Source organism: Sparus aurata, chromosome 1 (assembly GCF_900880675.1).
Source record: "Sparus aurata chromosome 1, fSpaAur1.1, whole genome shotgun sequence".
NCBI lineage: Eukaryota > Metazoa > Chordata > Actinopteri > Spariformes > Sparidae > Sparus > Sparus aurata.
The window spans coordinates 6,348,640-6,373,426 of record NC_044187.1 but is presented as its reverse complement, the minus strand read 5'-3'; the positions used below and the strand labels follow the sequence as shown (position 1 = coordinate 6,373,426).

The 24,787-nt window shown below is 41.3% G+C and overlaps 1 protein-coding gene and 1 long non-coding RNA gene across 2 annotated transcripts in view; both read right to left on the bottom strand.

Annotated features, from left to right (window-relative positions):
• LOC115587207 (B-cell receptor CD22-like) overlaps positions 1-23,251 on the bottom strand; it is a 56,475-nt gene extending 33,224 nt beyond the window's left edge. Inside the window, exons 1-6 of the mRNA XM_030426912.1 lie at positions 22,752-23,251; positions 22,245-22,323; positions 19,415-19,763; positions 19,075-19,296; positions 17,487-17,756; positions 13,037-13,297 (exon numbers count right to left, since the gene is read on the bottom strand). Of these exons, the coding sequence (XP_030282772.1) occupies positions 13,037-13,297; positions 17,487-17,756; positions 19,075-19,296; positions 19,415-19,763; positions 22,245-22,323; positions 22,752-22,828 (1,258 nt within the window). The 5' untranslated portion in view covers positions 22,829-23,251. The remainder of the gene's footprint in view (positions 1-13,036; positions 13,298-17,486; positions 17,757-19,074; positions 19,297-19,414; positions 19,764-22,244; positions 22,324-22,751) is intronic.
• Positions 8,163-12,822, bottom strand: LOC115587862 (uncharacterized). The gene is made up of 4 exons (XR_003985203.1): positions 12,687-12,822; positions 12,023-12,113; positions 11,844-11,904; positions 8,163-8,184 (listed from the first exon to the last, which is right to left on the bottom strand). It is a non-coding gene; the product is annotated as an uncharacterized LOC115587862 (long non-coding RNA).
• Positions 23,252-24,787: the final 1,536 nt, after the last annotated feature.

Genomic DNA, 24,787 nt, shown 5'->3' with positions numbered 1-24,787 from the left:
TTAGCAGTACGGTTACTAGACGTGAATCAACTCCTCTGCCCTGAGTGAGTGAGTGAGTGACACAGCGCCCTTTCAGCACAGTATGTGAACGAGAATCACCTCATCAGCGACAGTTCTCTGTATGCACTAGGTTCGCGAATCATGAACGAATCAGTGTGAACGTGACTTAAGTCCTCACAGTTCTCTGTGTAAGTCGCGGCAGTTCCACTCCGGCCGGCATGCTCGCGGCTGAGCTCAACTGAACTGAGAAAGGAACGAATCAGCCCAGGAAGTGATTTCGTTCACTTCGTTCACTCAAAGATTTGTTCGTTTGAACGACACATTCGCGACCAACACAACACTATTCTACAGTTAAACTCAGTGTGCACCCAGTCTGAAGGTGCAGTGAAGTGAACAGGAATGTATTGAACCTGTGACCTTTAATGCAGTTTACTGACCAGGATAAGAGGAGAAATATTATTGATTAGAGTCTGTGCTGTTCTTGGTCAGTTCTCTCTGTTCACTCTGTGATCTGGATGCTGCTGAGGTAAGTGTGAAAACTACAAAATAAAAGCAGAACACTGAGGTGTCAAACTGCTTCAGCAGCTATGATGTAATGATAAGCTCTGTATAGCATGGAAACATCACACTGACGTCAGACAGCACTAACAGAACTAGCAGGGAGTGGTGCGGATGTACGATCATTACAAGAAGTACAGTCAGTTTTTGGGGTTTTACTGTGAGAACAATATCCCTCCAAAAAACTTGACTGTGATAAAGTAGCTGCAGATACAAACTAATCGTCCTCCACATGAGCTGCTGCTTCTGCAGCCAGGGTCGACTTTAGAACACATTAAACAGGAAGAGAAGGGAAAAGTTCTGAAAACCCAAAATTCTCAGTTTACAGCGTGTAAAAGTGCTGAGCACACAGCTACTTCATGCAAAAGTCCAGATTCCCTCTTTAAATGCAGTAAATGTAACTGTACCTGACACAGAGAGAAGGAAGACGACAAATCCACTCACTGCTGCAGTTAAACTCATATCTGCTCCTCTGATCTCTCTGTGAGGTTTCAGAGACAATAAAACATGTCAGCAGATAAAATAATGATGCACACAGGAGGTTTACAGTATCAGTCACATCTACAAACAATTCTACTTACAATGAAGACGGACGTCGTCTTGAAAGAAGCCGTTCCTCAGTCGTCAGTGAGCAGAAGTCAGATATCACTCTTAAACCACTAGATGTACTTCCTCTTTAGCTTATTAACATACATGACGTGCCAATGCGAGTCAACACCCACATCAGACTAAAGTTGTGTTTAACACACATAGTTCAAGATGACTGGTAGGATCTGATGAGGAAACTCAATGGTTTTTTAATGACTTTGGCTCATTTAGGTGGTTCAGATTGATAAACTGTGTCCAACATGTAGATCGGGATAAAATCAAAAAAGTGTCACCTAACATTTAAAAAAAAAACATCAGAGTGTGCAGAGAAACAGAACAAACTATCTGCATGGCTACACACCACTGAAGGTAAGAGAGAAAGTGTCTTTTTGTAATTTTGGTGAACTGACCCTTTAAAGCAGACAGAGGAGGAAGCACTCACAGTGATGAAGCCTGAATGTGCCACACTTAAACTTCCCCACTAGAGGGCAATGAACCATCAGAGATACTGAATCAGGAGCCTGAAACAAACATTTAATCCTCCATCACTGAATGTTACATTACATTCAGATTACTTTATTTTCACATTTTATCACCAAAACTTCATTTTAACTTGTTCACTACTGGACATCTAATTTATGAAGCATCACAGGTAGAAAACCGTGATTCAACAGCAAGGTGAGGACCCTGCTAAGGACCCGGGATTCTGCGTTTATGTCTGAGAACCTGCAGGACTACAAGCTCAGCGAAGCCTGAGGAGAGACATCAATGAGGCCAAACGCAGCTACAAGCAGCGCATAGAGGAGCACTTTAACAGCACAACTCCAGAAGCATGTGGCAGGGAGAAAGACTCTGACTGGCTATAACAACAGCTACACAGCCACCAACTCCATCACACCGCACACTGCCAGACTACTTCAACCACTTCTTTTCTTGTTTTGACAGCCAGATTGCTGCTGACACACACCCTGCTCTACCAGGGAAGGACAACACCATTCAGCTGGACCAACATCAGGTCAGATCCACCCTGCGTAGAGTCAACGCCAGGAAAGCAGCTGGTCCAGACGGAGTCACCGGTAGGATTCTCAAGTCCTGCACAGACCAGCTAGCTGAGGTATTCACCACCATCTTCAACCTCTCTCGCTACTACAATCTGCAGTCCCCACCTGCCTGAAGTCAGCCACCATCATTCCAGTCCCAAAGAAAGGTACAGTGAACTGCCCTAATGACTGTCGCCAAGTTGCTCTCAACCCCCATAATCACAAAATGTTTTGAGAGACTCATCCTCTCTACATTAAAATCCTGCCCCCCTGCTGACCTGGACCAACACCAGTTTGCCTATCGAGTGAACAGATCACCAGAGGATGCTCCACTCCACACAGCCCTGACACACCTGGACCAGCCCAACACGTATGTAAGAGTGCTGATTGTGGACTTCAGCTCAGCATTCAACACGGTCATCCCCCATAACTGATCTACAAACTGAGCAACCTGGGCTTAGGCAGTTCACTGTGCACATGTATACTGGACTTTCTTAGCAACAGACCACAACACATCAGGATGGGAGGCCACACATCATCCACTCTCATCCTGAACCTGGCACAACACCACAGGGATGTGTCCTCAGCCCACTCCTCTACTTCCGTCTTCAACCATAACTGCTCCCCATCCACCCCAACAACACTATCGTCAGATTTGCTGATGACCGACCATCGTAGTATTGATGACAATAAAACAAGTCAGCCAACAGGGAGGAGATTCAGCATCTGACAGAATGGTGTTCAGAAAATAACCTGGAACTTAAACACCTCAAAGCCAAGGAACTGATTGTGGATTTCCGGAAATCCAAACGCACAGAGCTCTCTGCCCCTCTACCTGCACAGGAGGAGGTAGAGAGGGTAGAGAGCTTTAAGTTCCTTAGGGTTCACATCTCGGCCGACCTCACCTGGACCACACACATCTCTCATCAGGTGGGGAAGGCCCAACAGAGACTTACTTCCTCAGAAGCTGAAGCACGCTCACCTCCCTCAACACCTGCTGACCAACTTCTATCAGTCAGCGATAGAAAGCGTCCTGACCTACTGCTGCACGGTGTGTTCTCCAGCTGCACAGCACAGGACAGGAAGGACCTGCAGCGGGTGGTGAGGACAGCGGAGCGTGTCATCAGGACGACACTACACCCCCTCTCAGAGACATTTACACTGGCCACTCAAAAAGAAGGCCAGCTGTATTGTTAAGGACCCCACTCACCCCGGACATTACCCTGTTCTCTCCCCCCTGCCCTCTGGGAAGAGATATAGATTCCATCAGATCTAAAACAAACTGACTGAAGGACAATTTCTTCCCACAGGCAGTGAAATGCACATTTTTTTTCTCAAAACAATGACAATAAAAATCTATTCTATTCTAGTGATTGAGTTCAGGAGTCCATAGTTCAGAGTAGTGATCAAAAACTTTACACCCTTTATAATCAGGGTGTTGCATAAACATGGACTTTTATTCTGAAAGGGCTTCACATTTAGAGATCTGGATCTACTCTGCGTCATTCAAGCAACCCAAAATAATTTAACTGACCCCAACAGAGATGTACGTCTCAAATATAAGTTCAAGTCCTCCTCAATAAAAACTTTCTCTGTGCATCTTCATATCAGCAACATCCCAAATCATCAAGAACCATTAAACTGTTGCACATTTCATTCTTATGGACACAAAATGTGAGCAATAAGCCAAAGCTAAAGGACAGAGTTGAAGTCAAATGTCTTGACATCCGGTGAACAAATAATAATCTCAAACATTAACAGAAGAATAATTAGTTTAAAGCTGAAGTTTAAACGTTCTGCACACTAATGTTTCACCTACAGAGCTGTCCAACAGCTCCTTCACTTGTTGTGGAAGCTGGCTGTTGATTTGACTCAGCAGCAGAAATAATTGGAAAATGTAACATCGTCAAAGTGTTTTACTACTGGACTTATGTTTGGTGTTAATGTGTGAAAATATAAACGTACATGAAGTAAAATGTGATGCTCTCAGCTCACTGTCTCACTTTGAACACACTTTATTGGCTTTGTCAGCCAGGACAGGTGAAAACCCAGAAGCTGATCAGAGACTTTTCAGATATTATTTATTATTCTGTAGAATTTTCAAAATACATTGTGTTTAACAACTCATCAATGTCTATAATATAACTGACTGTACAGGTTAAAATAAGCTCTCACAGTTAAGCAGTAAGCTGATCTGAACAATAAATCATGTCTGACAGCTGGACATGATTCAGTTGAAGCTGCCGACTCCACGTTCTTCTAAACTTCCTGCTACATGCTGCTGCTGACTGTCTGTGCTGCTGACTCCTACCTGCTGCTGCTACTGAAAACTCAACATGAAAACTTTTGGAGCTGAAGGTAAATGTGTCCACTTCCCCCACATCCTCCACAGCCTCGCTCTCCTCTGTGACATTTCAATGTGGTACTTCTTTGTGTCCATCAGGTGAGTCCTGCCTCTGGTTCAGCTGCATCTGAAGAGAATCACAGAACACATGTGTAAAGTTTTAGTTGTGACTGTGACTGTAAATCTAAAGTCGGGATATTTATTGGATGCAGGAGTCTCTAACCTGACTGGACTTCACAGCATGTCTTTCCTGCTGCTCTGTGTCTTCTGTCTGTGCTGCAGTGAAGTCTGAGACGTTCTCATACTCAGGACAAGAGTCCAACTGATGAGGAGAGACGACAAAATGAGGCTCAAAGGACCTCGTTCATGAACCGACATCAAATCAGATCAGCCAAGTTATTATGACTGTGATATAGAGGAGGTTTTGTCAAGACGGGCCTCTCTCTCTGTCTCACCTCTATCAATCTCGACAGGTTCTTGTGGTTCAGTGGTGAGCTCAGAGTTTTCTTCTTCCTGGATTGAGTCCAACAACAACAAATACAAAATTCCACATTGAGAAACTCATATCACTAAACTAAATGAAGTCTGAAGAAGAAAACAAAAGAGCAAATGGATTCTGATTGTTTCACCTCATCCACAGACTCAGGAGAAGAAGAGGAATCAGCATCAAGACCACCACAGTCACCCTGATGATGTTCATTATCATTGTTGAATTCACTAGAAATACACACATATATGTGATGAGAATCAATAAATCACTCTTCCAGGTGATGCTGTCTGTTAATCAGTCAGTCAGAGTCCTCCACCTCTGTCATGATGGAGGTTCCTCCCTGAACACAGCTACAGAAAAACTGTCTCTTAACGCAGACAGGAAATGTTATTTTCTCTGCACCAGTTATGAGTTGTTACATATTAACATGTTAATCTTGGCTGGTGCAGTAAACAGGTGTGTGTGCAGGTGAATGAAGATAACTCAACTGCCACAGTCAGATGTACGGTGGTTTTGTTTCTTCCTCTTCTGTTCTGGACTTCACAGTAATAATTCCCACTGTGTTCAGCTCTGACGTCAGTGATGGTGAAGATCTGTCCTGATGCTTTGGTGAGGTCTTCATTCTCCTTGTACCAGGTGTATTTAGCTGATGGGTTAGCATCACTGCTACAGGTCAGAGTCCCTGAACTGCCCTCCACTATCTCAGCAGAGGGACTCACTGACACAGAGGGAAGCTTTGGAGCATCTGGAGGAGATATGAACATATTAACATTAATTTCTGGATGCAGATGAGTTTTCATGGGTGCAACTTGATATTTAATTGTTTATTATATATGATATTACATTACATACACAAGGAATCCCTGGCATATTTCTTCAGAGACTGGTAACGTTTAACTGGGCCTAGATAGCACACAGCATAGCATAGCACAACTAAGCACAGGACTTTTAACTCTGGTTGATGTAAGACACATGTGTTCGATCTACGTGTTTATTCTCTGTTTTGGTGTTTTTGTGATCTCAGGTCAGGTTATTGGTAGTTTGCTTTAACACACAGTTATTTTCACAGGGTCTTTGCGTGCAACTACCTTCTTCTATAATGTGGCATCATGTCATATGCGCATACACTCCTTCAGCATGGAGCACATCACACCCACATGTGATATCATTGAGCTCATGATGTGAGCACTACCATTGTTTGTTTGTTTTTCCAGACACACACACACACACACACACACACAGCTGTATATAGTACATGTTAGATTGTGTGTTTTCATCTTTGTGTTAAATTAATAACCCTGATAATCATGAATTATTATTGATAGCCAAATTTAACCCAAAAATTCATACTAATGTGTTAAGCACTACATATCGTGCCCTGTATCCTGTGCATACGGTGCCCCGTGTGTGGCATATACTGTGGCAATCATTCATAAATGTGCAATATCAATTTCAGTGCCTAGAAGAATGTCTTGCTAACTGTAAGCGTCAGCACTATGGGGTATAAAAAAGGCATTTAGTAAATTCTCTCAACAGTGAAGGGAAATGAAAAATCAGAAAACATCACTTCGATAAGATGTATCACATTAATAAGAGCTGAAGAAAAGTCATATGATGATGATGATGGGTTTTAACTTACACTAAACTCTGAACATAACTTAGTTATTTGTCTGTTTCAGAATGCAGTTAGAGGCACTTTCCCCTCACTCACTTAGTATAACTGTATAAGCGATCTGTCTGCAGTCGGCCGACACTGTGTTAATCCTGGACTTCACAACTGGAGCATCTCTGGCCTGTTCTCAGTGTAGTCTGGCGGTGGCCTCAGTTTGGACATGAGCCGTGATCATTTGAACCAAACTTTTATTAAAGCAAAATAGAACTAATACAAACAGAACTAGGAAAAGTCTAAACAAATACAATACAGAACAGAAGGGATGGAGAACAGTGATAGGTATGAAAATAAAGTCGAATAATTATAATTAACTGTGATAGTAATGCGGTATAAGTTACTGGAAATAAAACCAAGTGATATTGAAACTGGTAAAAAAGAGAAAAAAGCAATGCAGTGGAAACAAACTGTATGGACAGATAGATGTTTGTACTTGACTGGATCTTTGAGGAGATGTTCTTTCAGTAAAATATGCTCTTGGTTAAAATCTTGTGGCAGTAGCAGTTTGAGACTAAATGTGCAGATAATGAGAAAAATATATACATGGGTAGAATTAAATGATATTAACTACATTATTATACATCATATATACATGACATTACACTGCAGATATACAGCATGTCCAAAGCCTCTAGTTCTATAAATGTTTGGCATGTCAACAACACAGTGTCATTATAAAACTATAAAGGTAGCAATGCAGAGCAATGTTTGTACAAGTGGGCAGAAGTCCATCTATCTATCTATCCATCCATCCTAAGTTTTCCTGTTAGGTGGCAACCTCTAGGGCTGTACTAATGATTACAGTAGCAACAAAAGAAATCAGGAAAGAGACTGCAGTTCTAGTCCAGCTTGAAACCAAAGTTCAGGTGTAGTTAACCAATAGTTGTCAATACATGTTACAAAAACACAAAATGCTAAGTCCGGGGATCTACAGTGTCCACGCTGACCATGAATGTCACTACAAAATATTAATAGAAATCCATCTAGTAGATGTTGAGCTGTTTCAGTCTGGAAAGTCTTGACAGTGGTGGTAGAACCAAACAACTAGCTGTGCCATGTTGAGACTGATGTTGTTAGCATAGATGGGAATGAAAGTATAATAAATGGCAGTCAAGAGATTTCTATTGCCTTCAACGGTTTTGTTTGTTGACTGTACTGTACAGTGCAGATGGATCCTCCCCAGTTTCTGGACCTCTGCTTCTAAGATGACAAATAAACAAAAACAAATTAAATCTTGATAACGAAATTAACGAATTCAAATTCTTTATGTTGACAGTAAAAATAAACAAAAAAGGTTGTGTGTTTTACTGAGGATAATGTTCCTTCTGAGAAGAGCTGCTTACCTCGGGGCAGCACTTGCCCTGTTAAATCTGACAGCAGCGTACTCGACTCCTTCTCCCTCCTCGTTTCTGGTGGTGTCCGCCTGGTCTGATGTTGGAGTACACAGGCTCTGTCTGGCTCGTAGAGACTGGACACTGGCATAGTGAAGGTCATCCTGCTCCTCCAGATGATTGGGTACACAGAGAAAACACAAAATTGCTTTTACATTTCATAACTGTGGCATTGTTGAACTTTGGTAGAACATCTTCACTCATCCTCTGTCCTTAACTTATCGTTGTGGCAGACAAAGTGGCTTATTGACATTTAGTGCATGTTGGTGCCTGGTAGTGGCTGTGTTAGTGACAATCTCTGGTTACCTTTTATTGAAAATGAGAATCAGTTAATCTGCAATTAATCTCTGTATTATATTGAAATATCTTGACAAACATCTGTGGGTGAATCTGATTTTCTTTGTCACTTGACCCCTTCAGGAGTTTTGATTCCACAAAGCCACCTATATCTCGCTGATGTCTCTTCGTCTGCTGCTGTAGCTGCTTCCTCACCAGAGGTATTGATTGCCAGGAAGCTATCGTGTGAATATCAACATGACAAGCTGCAGAAAAGGCGTAAGTAACAGCATCTGTAGTACCGACTGAACAGATTGTTCTATTTCCCAATAATTTTGGCTGTATTAAAGCATACTCCATACAGTTTGGCGAAGGTGTTTTTTTCAACCTCAGCTCACATAATATGTGTATCATAAACTGTGTATATTACAGACAGGCAGCTAAAACCCATTACAACTATTGTGTTATTCAACCCACTGTCATCACAGCATAAAATCATCCATCCCATGTCTTTTATTCTGTGGTCCTGAAGGAGGTTTTGTATTAGTTTCTATTTTTCAGTAGATAGGGCAATTTACTTGTATTTTGGCCCGCTGACCAACCACATGCTATTTCCCTTGTGTCCTCTAAGGGCCGCTGCCTCATAATTAGACATATAAAAGACCACATTTAATACAAAACAAAAACACTACTATATTTGAAGTATATGGAACAAACTTTTTGTTTTTTCATTCATAAAAACAGTGGCATTATGTAAACATACTGATATTAAAGGGGTTATAATCCTGAAATTGAAGGGATATGTGGTCATTATTATCAGGACAGATGTTGGTTGAAAGATAATAATTAATATATTAATATTTAGTATTTTTAATGGTATTTTTTTGTATCAGTTGCATAAGGGTTAAACAACATCCAGTCAGAAAACAAAGGTTTAGATTTATTTTGACATTTTGTGTTTTTTTTTCTGTTATACTCATTTGACCACAAGAGGCAGCAGTGTGCCACCACGTATCCTAAATAAGATGAAAAGCATACATGGTACTCACGGGGAGTTTTCATTTTTCTCTGCGCTCTAAACACGAACAAGATGCATCTATTATATGTTAGGAAGTTATGTAACATGACTGCTATGTTTCTTTTGGTGAGAAATGTGATAAACTTGGTGCTACGCTTTAATACTGTGTATTCAGCCTTCTCATCAATGGGTGTCTACAGTGAATAGTGAATCATGGCTACAACCGAGAGGGAGATGAAGAAAATTCTTATTTTGGCGAGAAATGACAGAAATCGAGTTGTATGTGTCTGGAATGTAGGTTGGTGTTACAGCCGTGGCTGGGGCCTCTGAAGATTCCTAGTGTGTTCCTGTGTTTTTTTTTTCCCTCCCTTGTGTTTCCAGTGCCCCCTGTCTGTCTCTCTGCAGTTGTGTTTGTGTGTGTCCTGGCATGGGTGTGGCTCTCCCTCCTGGCTCAGCTGAGCTTCTGGAAACTGGTTCTTCACTCCGCCCAGTCTGCACACCTGCCTCTCATCAGATCATCAACCTGCAGCACTTCTACCCTGGCTTTCCAACCACTCACCACCAGACTGTTGTTTCACTACTGTGGTAGATATCTTACGGCTCCTATAGTGCTTTAGCCTCCTTGTGCGTTTTTGTGTGCTAAATTGCTGTGTTTCTTTGTGCTCAGGATCATCACCCAGTCTTCAACCCACCAACCCACCATTACCTGCCTGCCACGCTGCCTCACCCATCCCACTCTAACCAGCCTCATTTGCCTGCCTTCTGTCCTCACCTGACAATAAACACATTTACTGCTCCACACCTGCTGTGTCCTGCACTTGGGTCTCCATTCAAGCTCCCCTTGACAGTTGGAAAACATTCGTCATTTATTCTTCAATTCATGTTGTCCATTTAGCAGCGTGAGGACAGTGAAAGTCTAGCATCCATCCACATTAAAGGGATATTCCGGTGTAAGTTTATTGCATTTTCTAACACACCTTGACACCGAGTAGGACCCCCCCTCGAGAGATAAAGTTTGCAGACCGCTAGCTTATGTAGTTTTAGCATCCTCAGAAACGACCGTGCGACATTAATACATTGGAGTAAATGGGTTCAAGTATAAACCGCCATCAAAAAGCCACAAATAATGCTCAGAACAGCACCAAACTTCAGCAACATTAGAAACAGGGTACCAGCACATATTTCGAGGCATCAAACATTTGATATCGTTGCAGAATTTGTCGGAAAAGATAAACAAAACTCACCACCTGAGAAGCCTTCTTTGTTGTGGGGAAGCCCTGTGAGTCGATTACTATAAACTTAACAACAAACTCCGTGACTTGACGTCGCAGAAACGAAACCGGGTGCCGCTGTCACGGCGCTGCAGTCTTTAGCGTTAACCGGGATGCTAGCCAGGCTGCTAACTGTACTCGCTTTGTTACAGCAATCAAACACGCCACACTCCTTTAGCTTCATACTATGCTCTCAGTGTTTGGTGATGCTTACCCCGAATTTCCCCTGCATACTGTCCACTGCGTTACGGTTCTGATCCAGTTTTGCTCTGCCGTCTGCCGTTTGGTAACCCCCACCCACTGGTTGCGTGTTGAGTCAGCTGCGGCACAGTACGGTAGACAGCTGGCGTCGCGAGGCCGAGGAGTTCCCGCGACCGCAGTTATAGGTATGTGTCATAAAACCAATAGGAAGTGTTCCCGACCGAAGGATTAGAAGAAGAGCTGGTGTTTGTCTCGTTTTTGAGATTTGTGTGCTGGTGTCAACACTGACTGTTTTATATTTCGGTACTTGACTTCCTGTCTGCTTGTTGCTAAATTCAGCTGAACTGCTGCGTCGTGCTCCGGCATCCGCCAGATATAAAAGTCCTGGTTATCTGTTCCGGAGTATTTGTAATTGCATAGCTTCTGTTCTGCTGAAGCTTTATTAATACCTTGTGGTAATAAAAGGTTGAATCTTTTGACATGTAAAGTCTTTATTTTTTTTTTACACAAAATTACATGTTGTTGTATCGATAAGTATTGGTACCTTTAAGGAGTATCGGTATCGGTATCGGAATCGATAAAATCCTTACGATATACATCCCTATGCATCATTATGTGTAAAATAATGTCTCTCATGTTTAATTTCTGCAATCTGGCTTTAATTTACCACACCTGTGTCGCCAGTTTCTCTATTCTCCACAATGTTTGTATGCAGCCTCTTGTGGTCAAAATGAGTGTTACAGAACGAGGCACTTAGAACATTTTGCACCCTGTTGCACACATGAATAAATGAATGAATGAAAATAAATGGAACTTGAAAATAACAGAAAAAAAACAAAAAACATTCTCACTTGCCCCTCTGGGCTTCCGAAGTGATCTGAAGCCTGTTGACATCAGATCGACACTGAGTGCTTCTCAGTCACAATGTTTAAGTTGCACTTCATGATCGTGACTAAGAACCAGAGCAGGAATTTACATTGAAGTGTTTAACTCTCACCTGTGTCCTGTTGTCCAGTTCATCTCCACGCTGAGGTGATTGCTTTGAAGCCCTGTTTTTTCTTGTCAAAAGCATAAATTAATTACAAACAAATTAACAACTTAGTGTCCAAACTAACTGCTCAATAGCCTGATTATCAGACATTTATGTTCAAAGCTGAATTAATCTGATCTACTCACCTGATCAGGAAGAAGAGAGCGAGCCCGATGATAGCCAGGATAACAACAGGTGTTGTTCCGATGACTGCTGATTTCCATAATCGTGGTGAAACTGTAATAAATAAAAACCTTGTGGTTAGGGTAAGGATTAACCCTAACACTAACTGGGGTCTCGTTTAATTAGTTTGTAACATTGCACTCATCAAGTTAATTGCAGAGATCTAGCAGCAGATTGAAAACACTACAAAAACAGTAAAAACAAGAACAGAGTCCTAACAGGGCAAAACAAGTCAGTAAAAATCAGTTACAGGTCAGTAAAAAAAAAACAAATTGATAGTAGGTCAGAGTAAAACAAGTAAGTAAGTCTAAAAATAGACGGATGTTAATAAAGTATGAGCAATTACTGTAATAGAATATTTTTTCTCTTCCATATAAGTCTGACTGAGGGTTTGTTTAAATCGTGTTTGATCATTTGACTGCTCATGTTTCGTGCCACATTTGACTTGTTCTTAGTGATTTCACCATATTCTGACATTTCATTTCAAAGACTGCAGTATTTTTTTTAAAACTGACCAGCGTACTCTCAATTTAAAACAACATCTGTTCAGAACAGTCGACTGCTTGGATATATCTTAGAACGTACATACATCCATACATATATTAAATCAACATGTCTGAAACATACCTGTAAGCTGCAAGGTGGAGTTATGATGTCCTCTTCTGTTCTGGACTTCACAGTAATAATTCCCACTGTGTTCAGCTCTGAAGTCAGTGATGGTGAAGATCTGTCCTGATGCTTTTGGTGAGTCTTCATTCTCCTTGTACCAGGTGTAATTAGCTGCTGGGTTAGCATCACTGCTACAGGTCAGAGTCACTGAACTTCCCTCCACTATCTCAGCAGAGGGACTCACTGACACAGAGGGAAGCTTTGGAGCATCTGGAGGAGAACATGTACAGAGAGACAACTAATCAATATTTGTCAACATTTTATTTTAGTTCCATTGTCAGTCTAAGTGACTTCCTAATGTTGCTCACACTGGACGTCTATAAACACAGACGTAGAGTTGATCTCTCCATACTGATTCTCAGACTTGCAGGAGTAGTTCCCTCTGTCCTCAGAGCTGATGGAGGAGAAATGATAGATGTCTTCTGGTCCTTGAAAAACATCTCCATTCTTCTTGTACCAGGTGTAATTAGCTGCTGGGTTAGCATCACTGCTACAGGTCAGAGTCACTGAACTGCCCTCCACTATCTCAGCAGAGGGACTCACTGATACAGAGGGAAGCTTTGGAGCATCTGGAGGAGAACATGTACAGATTTGTTAGGTTACTTTCACACAGAAGAAAACTAGTCAATGAACTTCAGGTTGGCGCCTCAAAGAAGGAGGAGAATGTCAGTTCTGGAGAGACAAAAATAATCCTACAAATCACTTGAACTCAAAGTATTCAGTCAATATTCAGGCAACTTGGCAGTAAGGAAATGAAAGGATGTTAGTTTACTAAGTAGTAAGAGATTTCTTATTATGTGTTATTATTGTAATAGAGTAAATTATTGTAAAGAAAAGAGTTTGTTTGGTGAAATGTTTCTGAGAACAGATCTGGTGACCTTGATGTGCAAAGCAGAGGAACTTTATATCCAACAACAAACATAAACACATGTTTGGAGCAAGTTTGGAGATATGTACCATTGATATTAGCTTTAATACTAGCATGTATGATTTGGGAGGGATGTGTGACTCACACTGAACATCTATGAACACAGATGAAGAGGTCTGTCCATGTTGGTTCTGAGCTTTGCAGGAGTAGTTCCCTCCGTCCTCAGAGCTGATGGAGGTGAGATAATAACTTCCTTCTGGACTTTGAAGCAGCTTGTAGTTCTCCTTGTACCAGGTGTAATTAGCTGCTGGGTTAGCATCACTGCTACAGGTCAGAGTCACTGAACTGCCCTCCACTATCTCAGCAGAGGGACTCACTGACACAGAGGGAAGTCTTGGAGCATCTGGAGGAGAGATGAACATATTTATTATTAATTGGGATACAGATGACTTCTCACAGTTGAACTGGATATTGAATTGTTTATTATACATGATATCATATTCCTGGTTAGCACAAGCTACAAAATCAATTTATTTTACATTTCCATTGCTGCAGTCAAAGCTTCCTCTACACTGCTGTCTGCCAGTGAATTTATGGTACAAACTGATGATGTTTGTTCTTTAATTTAATCACTTTCTACGAACATCATTTCTCAGAGACAGAGTTGATAACAGGACTCTGGACACATTACGTGTTGGATGTGTATTTATGTGTGGCAGCATCTGAAACTTTAGAGGTGGTTTTCTGGATCAATGAACATCTGTGCAGATCTGTAAACAATTTGTAAATCAAACATCATTTCATCATCTACTGTAACTGCTCAGTGAACAACAGCAGCAGACTGTGAAGGTGAAACAGGCAGAGCTGGAGAAAGTGCACCATCAGCAAAACACCTGACTGGGTAATAAAGTTTTAAAAAGTTGTCATTACTTGATTTAAATCAGCTGCGTTTCACTCACATGTCACATTAATATAGATGTATTCAGACGTATTTCTCCCCAGCTCGTTCTCAGCTGTACAGTAATACTCTCCAGAGTCAGAGGACTGGATGGAGCTGAAGACAAGCTGTGGTTCTTTACTGAGAGGTTGAAGGTCTGGATCTCCATTCTTCTTGTACCAGGTGTAATTAGCTGCTGGGTTAGCATCACTGCTACAGGTCAGATTCAGTTTCCTACCATCCACTATCTCAGCAGAGGGACTCACTGACACAGAGGGAAGCTTTGGAGCATCTGGAGGAGATATGAACATATTAACATTTATTCTGGATGCAGATGAGTTTTCATGAGTGAAACTTGATATTTAATTGTTTATTATATATGATATATTCCTGGTTAGCACAAGCTACAAAATCCATATATATTATATTTCCTTTGCTGCAGTAAAAGCTTCCTCTACATTGGTGTCCTCCAGTGAATTTATGGTACAAACTGATGATGTTGGTTCTGTAATTTTATCACTTTCTACAAACTGAAAAAGTTGCCTTGTAATCAAATCCAGTCAGCAATTTTGTTTTCATGTATCTGGTGAAACAAACTACTAATATATGAACATCATTCCTCAGAGACAGGGTTGATAACAGGACTCTGGACACATTAGATGTTGGATGTGTATTTATGTGTGGCAGCATCTGAAACTTTAGAGGTGGTTTTCTGGATCAATGAACATCTGTGCAGATCTGGAAACAGTTTGTAAATCAAACATCATTTCATCATCTACTGTAGCTGCTCAGTGAACAACAGCAGCAGACTGTGAAGGTGAAACAGGCAGAGCTGGAGAAAGTGCACCATCAGCAAAACACCTGACTGGGTGATAAAGTTTAAAAAGTCATTAGATGATTTAAATCAGCTGCATTTTACTCACATTCAACTCCAATATAGATGTATTTAGACATTCTCATCCACAGCTCATTCTCAGCTGTACAGTAATACTCTCCAGAGTCAGAGGACTGGATGGAGCTGAAGACAAGCTGTGGTTCTTTACTGAGAGGATGAAGGTCTGGATCTCCATTCTTCTTGTACCAGGTGTATTTAGCTGCTGGGTTAGCATCACTGCTACAGGTCAGAGTCACTGAACTGCCCTCCACTATCTCAGCAGAGGGACTCACTGACACAGAGGGAAGCTTTGGAGCATCTGGAGGAGAAAACATGAACACATTTTACATTAATTTTAAAATTGCAGATCAGTTTAAGATGAATAACAGAAGAAACACAATGAGGAAATATTAGTTATAAAGTAGTGCAGTTTGATTCAACACTTTGCAACATCTGTCAAATAAAACTAGTGGCTGTGTTTTTATCAGAAATCAGAGATAACAAATTAATTAATAAAAGTGTCAACAAAAGATAAGAACTGATAAACATGGAATCACTATGAGTTTTTTGTAAATCAAAAAGAACTGACATGTTAAAGACATGAAGGTAAATCTTGTTTTACATAATCTCCAGTGTGAGCTGATATTTAACTGTTTAATTTTGCAGACGGACAATGAAAGATATTTATGCATCATGTCAACAATCTCATGGGCCTGTGATTTGATTGTCACTCAGTTCTGCACAATGAATCACCAAATACCACTGAATTACATGTAGTTAAGATCCAGTACAACAGGTCGGCTCAAAAGGCTCCACCAGGTGTTATTTCAGTGGACGACTGTAAGTAAACTCACACAGTGGAGGAGAGCGGAAGTTCTCATGTCCTTCTACAGCACAGGAAAAGCTGTCTGTAGGAGTGAAGTAGACTGAACAATAAGAAGATGTTTGTCTCTGAATGATCCGTCCATTCTTGTACCAGACGTAGTGAAGACGATCAGGTAGAAGACAACTGCTGTCGCACTTCAGCACTGCCCAGAGTTCAGAGGGATACACCTGATATCTGTTCACCTTCACCTGCAGATCTGAATATGTGAATAAGAAACAAAAGTCTTCATTTTAGACTGAATGTCAACACACAAACACACACACACACACACACACACACACACAAAGATATTGCAACATAGAACTTAATAAATATCCAGATGAAAATGTTACCTGTGACAGTCAAAGTGACTCCAGGTAAACCAGTATAACTCCCACCTGGTTGGTTTGTTATGAATCTGAACTTGTACTCAGCTGAGTCGCTCTCTCTCAGGTCTGTGATTCTCAGAGTGCAGCTCTTCTCAGAACAACTGTACTCAACACGATCTTGATAATCTGAGTCTGTTCTCAGATCCACAGGTTCTTTTCCACTCAGTTTAGTAAACCAGAATGTTTCTTTAACTTCAGTATAACGGCCATATTTCAAGGATGGGTATGTGTAGGTGCAGCTCATGTCCACTGTTGATCCTTTTAAGGCACAGATCTCAGTAGAGCTGTAAGTCACTCCCCAGTCATCCTGACTCTGTATCACTGTAACACAGAGAACATCAGAAAACACAATGACACTGAATAACAGAGGAAAATTATATACATAAAAATGCGGCTCAATATAATTTTCGATATCATTTTCCTGGTTAGCACAAGCTACAAAATCAATATATGTTATATTTCCTTTGCTGCAGTCAGAGCTTCCTCTACATTGGTGTCCTTCACTGAATTTGTGGTACAAACTGATGATGTTGGTTCTGTAATTTAATCACTTTCTACAATACTGAAAAAGTTGCTTTGTAATCAAATCCAGTCAGCAATTTTGTTTTCATGTATCTGATGAAACAAACTACTGATATATGAACATCATTCCTCAGAGACAGAGTTGATAACAGGACTCTGGACACATTAGATGTTGGATGTGTATTTATGTGTGGCAGCATCTGAAACTTTAGAGGTGGTTTTCTGGATCAATGAACATCTGTGCAGATTTTTTAAAGTTTTTAAAAATCATTAGTTGATTTAAATCAGCTGTGTTTTACTCACATTTCACATTAATAGAGATGTATTTAGACGTCCTCCTCCCCAGCTCGTTCTCAGCTGTACAGTAATACTCTCCAGAGTCAGAGGACTGGATGGAGCTGAAGACAAGCTGTGGATCTTTACTGAGAGGTTGAAGGTCTGGATCTCCATTCTCCTTGTACCAGGTGTATTTAGCTGCTGGGTTAGCATCACTGCTACAGGTCAGAGTCACTGACCTGCCCTCCACTATCTCAGCAGAGGGACTCACTGACACAGAGGGAAGCTTTGGAGCATCTGGAGGAGATATGGACATGTATTTTTTTTAAGACATTACAAAAAATGGACTGATTAAATTGTTTTTGTTTCTTTTTGATTGTCTCCATTATCACAGCAGCTGTTCATGTTGTTAACTATAATGGGAACTGACAGTCATTAACAAGCTGTTAGAAATGTTTAATTTCCAAAACCTTTACACATTGTTATCCATACTGTACATGCTGGTTGTGTTCAGGTCCTGTTTGCAGATTCCTGACAGTGTGAATGTTGCTTCTCCTCTAGTTGTAACAGTTTAACTTTATTCAGTTACATATAATTCTGCTACATCTACAACTTTTAGAAGCCAGTGTGTCTGCATGTCTTCTCCTGATACAGTGGATCAAACTCACAGACTGGAGGAGAGCCGTAGTTCTCATGTCCTTTCAAAGCACAAGAGATGATGTCTCCAGGATAAACCCGGCCTTTAAAAGAAGATGTCTCCACCCCTGTGACTTTCTGTCCGTTCTTGAACCAGACGTAGGAAAGACGACCAGCTGGACTGCAGCTGCTGTGACACTTCAGCTCTGCCTCAGTATCAGACTGGTGGACTGTTATTCTGGTCACCTGCACCTGCAGAGCTGGATATGAGAACAAGAAACAATATTATTATCACTGGTTCTAACAGAAATCACTGATAGATGTACACACACGACAACACAACAGTTACTATTCCTAGAACTAGCAGTGAACATTAGTGCCAACACAACAGTAATTATTACACAAACTCATGATGATCCATCATTTTCAACATGTTCACTGTTTCTAAATGTTCTATGTTGATGTTTTACATCAGTGTGTGTTCATCAGTACCTGTGACAGTCAGAGTTGTACCAGGTAAACTACTCCTCCACTCAAACCATCCTGTTGTGTATTTGAAGTGATACTGAGCTGAATCACTCTCTGTCAGGTCAGTGATTCTCAGAGTGGAGCGTCCTCTCTCTGATTCAAGGACCTGAACACGACCTGCAAACTGGGAGTCTTCACTAAGGTCCTCAGGCTGTGAAGGACTCTGCCACTGATGAGGACGTTCAGGACTGAACCAGACTTTAGATCTGATAGTTTCAAAACTGCTGTAAGTGCAAGAAATGTCCACTGATGAGCCTTTGAAGGCACAGATGCTTCTGTCAGTGTAAATCACTCTGTCGCAGGTTTGACCATCAACACCTGAAAGATAAAACAAAGTTCTGATCATTTTTAAACCAGAGTTGATGAAGAGTCACAATGAAGGTCTCCATATTAAAATACATGTAGTTATCAGACTCCATCAGATGGTGTTATGTTAGTGTAGTAAACTCACACACTGGAGGAGAGGGGAAATCCTCATGTCCTTCAACCGCACAGGAATAACTGTCTGCATAATTAAAGTTTCCTGAGTTAGTAGAAGATGTTTGTGACTGAATTTGCTGTCCATTTTTGTACCAGATGTAATAAGAATGAGAAGGTAGACGACAACTGCTGAGACACTCCAGCTGTGCCCAGCGTGTAGAGACATGTAATCTCTTCACCTTCACCTGCAGATCTGAATGTGTGAACAAGAAACAGAAGTCTCCATTTCAGACTGAATGTCAACACACACAAACACACACACAAAGATATTGCAACACAGAACTTACTAAATATTTAGATGAAAATCTTACCTGTGACCCTCAAAGTAACTCCAGGTGAACCAGTATATCTCCCACCTGGTTGGTTTGTTATGAACCTGAACTTGTACTCAGCTGAGTCGCTCTCTCTCAGGTCTGTGATTCTCAGAGTGCAGCTCTTCTCAGAACAACTGTACTCAACACGAAGTTGATGATCTGAGTCTGTTCTCAGATCCACAGGTTGTTTTCCACTCAGTTTAGTAAACCAGAATGTTTCTTTAACTTCAGTATCAACACCATCTATTCTGGATGGGTATGTGTAGGAGCAGCTCATGTTTACTGTTGATCCTTTTAAGGCACAGATCTCAGTAGAGCTGTAAGTCACTCCCCAGCCATGCTGACCCTGTATCACTGTAACACAAGAAGACATCTGCTTTGATCAATTCACAAAGACAAATCATTTTACATAGAGTAGTAACACAAAAGATGTTACCCCACACATGTCAACTTCCCTTTTCTGGTAACTGTCTACCTCCTGATAAAAATAATGGTTCATGGCTTTAATATGGTTTCTGAATGGAATGAGCCTGAACACAAACAGAGAAGACCAAGTCTGAGCTTAGTTAGTCATAGTCAGTGCAAAGAAGAGTGGAAGATGTGAACATGCTTTCTACAGTTAAACTCAGTGTGCACCCAGTCTGAAGGTGCAGTGAAGTGAACAGGAATGTATTGAACCTGTGACCTTTAATGCAGTTTACTGACCAGGATAAGAGGAGAAATATTATTTACTAGGGTCTGTGCTGTTCTTGGCAGGGTTGGGAGGGTTACTTTAAAAATGTAGTCCGATACAGTTACTAATTACCTGTTAAAAAATGTAGTCAGTAATGTAATCCAAGTACCACAATATTACAGTAATGTAATTGATTACTTTAAGTTACTTTTGGATTACCTCAAAACAAACGCAAATAAAGACTTCACATAGTCTTTATAGAACACATAAAGGAAATTAAAAATGTAATTAATTGTAGGGTATGTTAGATTTATTCAGTTTTATTCATTGACTACTAACTATTCAGCTGTATTCAAGAATTACATCACATATTACAATAATAATAATAATAATAATAATAATAATAATAATAATAATAATAATGGTAACAACTATTATTAGTGTTATTGTAACTGCTAGGCCTATTTCCAGTAATAGCAGTAGTAAAACACCCCCACATATAGGATGTGTGTCACTTATTTGTCCCCCAAAATTACCCATACAATTTCCTAATATAATCATGCTATTTTAATACCTTGTTGTGATCTAAAGTGTTAGTGACCCATTTCAATCACTGCAGGTGTTTCAGGCAATTTTGTGACGTACAAGCCCCACAAGGTGGCAGTAGCTACATTTCAAGTGCCTATGGGGCTCTCGAAAGTCAACGAGTTTTCCACGATGAAGTCCGTGGAATTGTTTCACAATAAAAGCCTACTGAGCTATTTATGCTAGAGGACTTTTAATTTGAGACGGACACAGGAAGTGTTGAGTTTGTATTAACAATGTAATGTCTTCATTTTAACAGGGCAAACTGGAGCGAACCAAAACGAGCCTTCGTACTACAGCATGTTAAATTATATCAGAAATAAAAACTTCTGTGATCATTTAGCTAAATGAAAAAAAAAGCTAAACACGTACCATTCCCGGTCACCAGCAGCACCACCCACGGACCCAGTAGTAGTACCTAGTAGCAGCAGCAGCAGCAGCAGTAGTTGTAACAATGACAGCCCGAGCCTGGTTAGCAGGGTAACTAATGTTAACTTTAGCTAACAGAATTTCTGTGTAGCTAGCTAACATTCGCAGTTTCGCTTACCATTAAAGGGACAGTGTGTAATATATCAAGTATTTAGCGCCATCTAGCTGTGAGGTTCTACATTGCAACACTCCTTTGCTCACCCCTCCCATTCTGAAGACGTTGGAGACTTTCCACAAGCTACGGTGGCCCTGACGGACAAGAAACTCATTTTCAAAATATGAACTCTTTCCCAACAGCGTTGAGTATTTCTACTGATTCAAGTAATGAGGTAAAGATGTAGTTAGTTATTTTTATTGTTAGTTACAAGCATTTTTGCTGAGCTCCCTCTCAGTTCCACAGTCAAGCTAGCTCTGAGCGAAAACGCATTTAGCCTGACTACGTAGCACCACGTAGCGCTTTGCGCACATTTATTCATCATTCGTCATCATATATTTTAATTGTAATCCAACTAATAATCCCAATTTTTTCCAGATGTATCTGTAATCTGATTATGTCTTTTTTTTCTGTAACTGTAACGGAATACAGTTACTGTTTTTTTTAATCCTAATTACGTAACGCCGTTACATGTAGTCCATTACTCCCCAAGCCTGGTTCTTGGTCAGTTCTCTCTGTTCACTCTGTGATCAGGATGCTGCTGAGTGTGAAAACTACAAAAATAAAAGCAGAACACTGAGGTGTCAAACTGCTTCAAGCAGCTATGATGTAATGATAAGCTGTCTGCATATAGCATGGAAACATCACACTGAGGTCAGACAGCACTAACAGAACTAGCAGGGAGTGGTGCGGATGTACGATCATATACAAGAAGTACACTCAGTTTTTGGGGGTTTTACTGTGAGAACAATATCCCTCCAAAAAACCTCACTGTGATAAAAGTAGCTGCAGATACAAACTAATCGTCCTCCACATGAGCTGCTGCTTCTGCAGCCAGGGTCGACTTTAGAACACATTAAACAGGAAGAGAAGGGAAAAGTTCTGAAAACCCAAAATATTCTCAGTTTACAGCGTGTAAAAGTGCTGAGCACACAGCTACTTCATGCAAAAGTCCAGATTCCCTCTTTAAATGCAGTAAATGTAACTGTACCTGACACAGAGAGAAGGAAGACGACAAATCCACTCACTGCTGCAGTTAAACTCATATCTGCTCCTCTGATCTCTCTGTGAGGTTTCAGAGACAATAAAACATGTCAGCAGATAAAATAATGATGCACACAGGAGGTTTACAGTATCAGTCACATCTACAAACAATTCTACTTACAATGAAGACGGACGTCGTCTTGAAAGAAGCCGTTCCTCAGTCGTCAGTGAGCAGAAGACAGATATCAGGCTCTTAAACCACTAGATGTACTTCCTCTTTAGCTTATTAACATACATGACGTGCCAAATGCGAGTCAACACCCACATTGTACTAAAGCTGTGTTGTCTTGCAAAGTATGAATTCAATAATAAATGCAGTATGGGATGCATTAAGTCACATTTTTCATTGTAAATATTTACAGCTGCCCTCTACAGTTCATCTCTCTGTGCTCTGAGGCAGGATGTCACACAGTCTGCAGGTGTAGTGAAGGAACAGGAATGCATTGTACCTGTGAACCACGAGGCAGTTTGACTGAAGAGGATGAAGAGCAGAGGGTTCATTATAAGAGAGGATGGAGAATGACATGTTGTTGCTGCTTCCTGGTTTGTTTCTTCTCTGTTCACTCTGCAGTCAGGTTGCTGCTGTGTGCAGAGAAAAGCAGAACACTGAGCCGAGAGAAACTCACACGTCTGTTAGTGTTAACACCACATGAACACGTGACACACATAGTTCAAGAAGACTGGTAGGATCTGATGAGGACACACAAAGGTTTTTAATGACTTTGGCTCATTTAGGTGGTTCAGATTGATCAACTGTGCAGAGATGTCCAACATGTGGATCTGGATAAAATCAAAAAAGTGTCACCTAACATTTGGAAAAAAAAACAGCCAAACCTCAGAGTGTGCAGAGAAACGGAACAAAACTATCTGCATGGCTACACACCACTGAAGGTAAGAGAGAAAGTGTCTTTATGTAATTTGGGTGAACTGACCCTTTAAAGCAGACAGAGGAGGAAGCACTTACAGTGATGAAGCCTGAATGTGCCACACTTAAACTTCCCCACTAGAGGGCAGTGAACCATCAGAGATACTGAATCAGGAGCCTGAAACAACATTTTATCCTCCATCAGTGAATGTTACATTACATTCAGATTTATTTTATCTTCACATTTTATCACTAAAACTTCATTTTGACTTGTTTACTCTGGACATTTAATTCATGAAGCATCAAAGGTAGAAAGAGTGGTTCAACAGTAAGGTGAGGACCCTGCTAAGGACCCGGGATTCTGCGTTTATGTCTGGGGACCTGCAGGCCTACAAGCAAGCTCAGTGAAGCCTGAGGAGAGACATCAATGAGGCCAAACGCAGCTACAAGCAGCACATAGAGGAGCACTTTAACAGCAACAACTCCAGAAGCATGTGGCAGGGGAGAAAGACTCTGACTGGCTATAACGACAGCTACACAGCCACCAACTCCCCAGACTGCACACTGCCAGACTACCTCAACAACTTCTTTTCTTGCTTTGACCGTCGGATTGCTGCTGACACACACCCTGCTCTACCAGGGAAGGACAACGCCATTCAGCTGGACCAACATCAGGTCAGATCCACCCTGCGTAGAGTCAACACCAGGTAAGCAGCAGGTCCAGACGGAGTCACCAGTAGGATTCTCAAGTCCTGCACAGACCAGCTAGCTGAGGTATTCACCACCATCTTCAACCTCTCGCTACTACAATCTGCAGTCCCCACCTGCCTGAAGTCAGCCACCATCATTCCAGTCCCAAAGAAAGGTACAGTGAACTGCCCTAATGACTATCGCCAAGTTGCTCTCACCCCCATAATCACAAAATGTTTTGAGAGACTCATCCTCTCTCACATTAAATCTGCCCTCCCTGCTGACCTGGACCAACACCAGTTTGCCTATCGAGTGAACAGGTCACCAGAGGATGCTCCACTCCACACAGCCCTGACACACCTGGACCAGCCCAACACGTATGTAAGAGTGCTGATTGTGGACTTCAGCTCAGCATTCAACACGGTCATCCCCCATAAACTAATCTACAAACTGTGCAACCTGGGCTTAGGCAGTTCACTGTGCACATGGATACTGGACTTTCATAGCAACAGACCACAACACATCAGGATGGGAGGCCACACATCATCCACTCTCATCCTGAACACTGGCACACCACAGGGATGTGTCCTCAGCCCACTCCTCTACTCCGTCTTCACCCATGACTGCTCCCTCATCCACCCCAACAACACCATCGTCAGATTTGCTGATGACACGACCATCGTAGGACTGATAACAAATAAAACCGAGTAAGCCAACAGGGAGGAGATTCAGCATCTGACAGAATGTTCGGAAAATAACCTGGACTTAAACACCTCGAAAACCAAGGAACTGATTGTGGATTTCCAGAAATCCAAACGCACAGAGCTTTCTGCCCTCTGCATGCATGGGAGGAGGTAGAGAGGGTAGAGAGCTTTAAGTCCCTTGGGGTTCACATCTCGGCCGACCTCTCCTGGACCACACACATCTCTC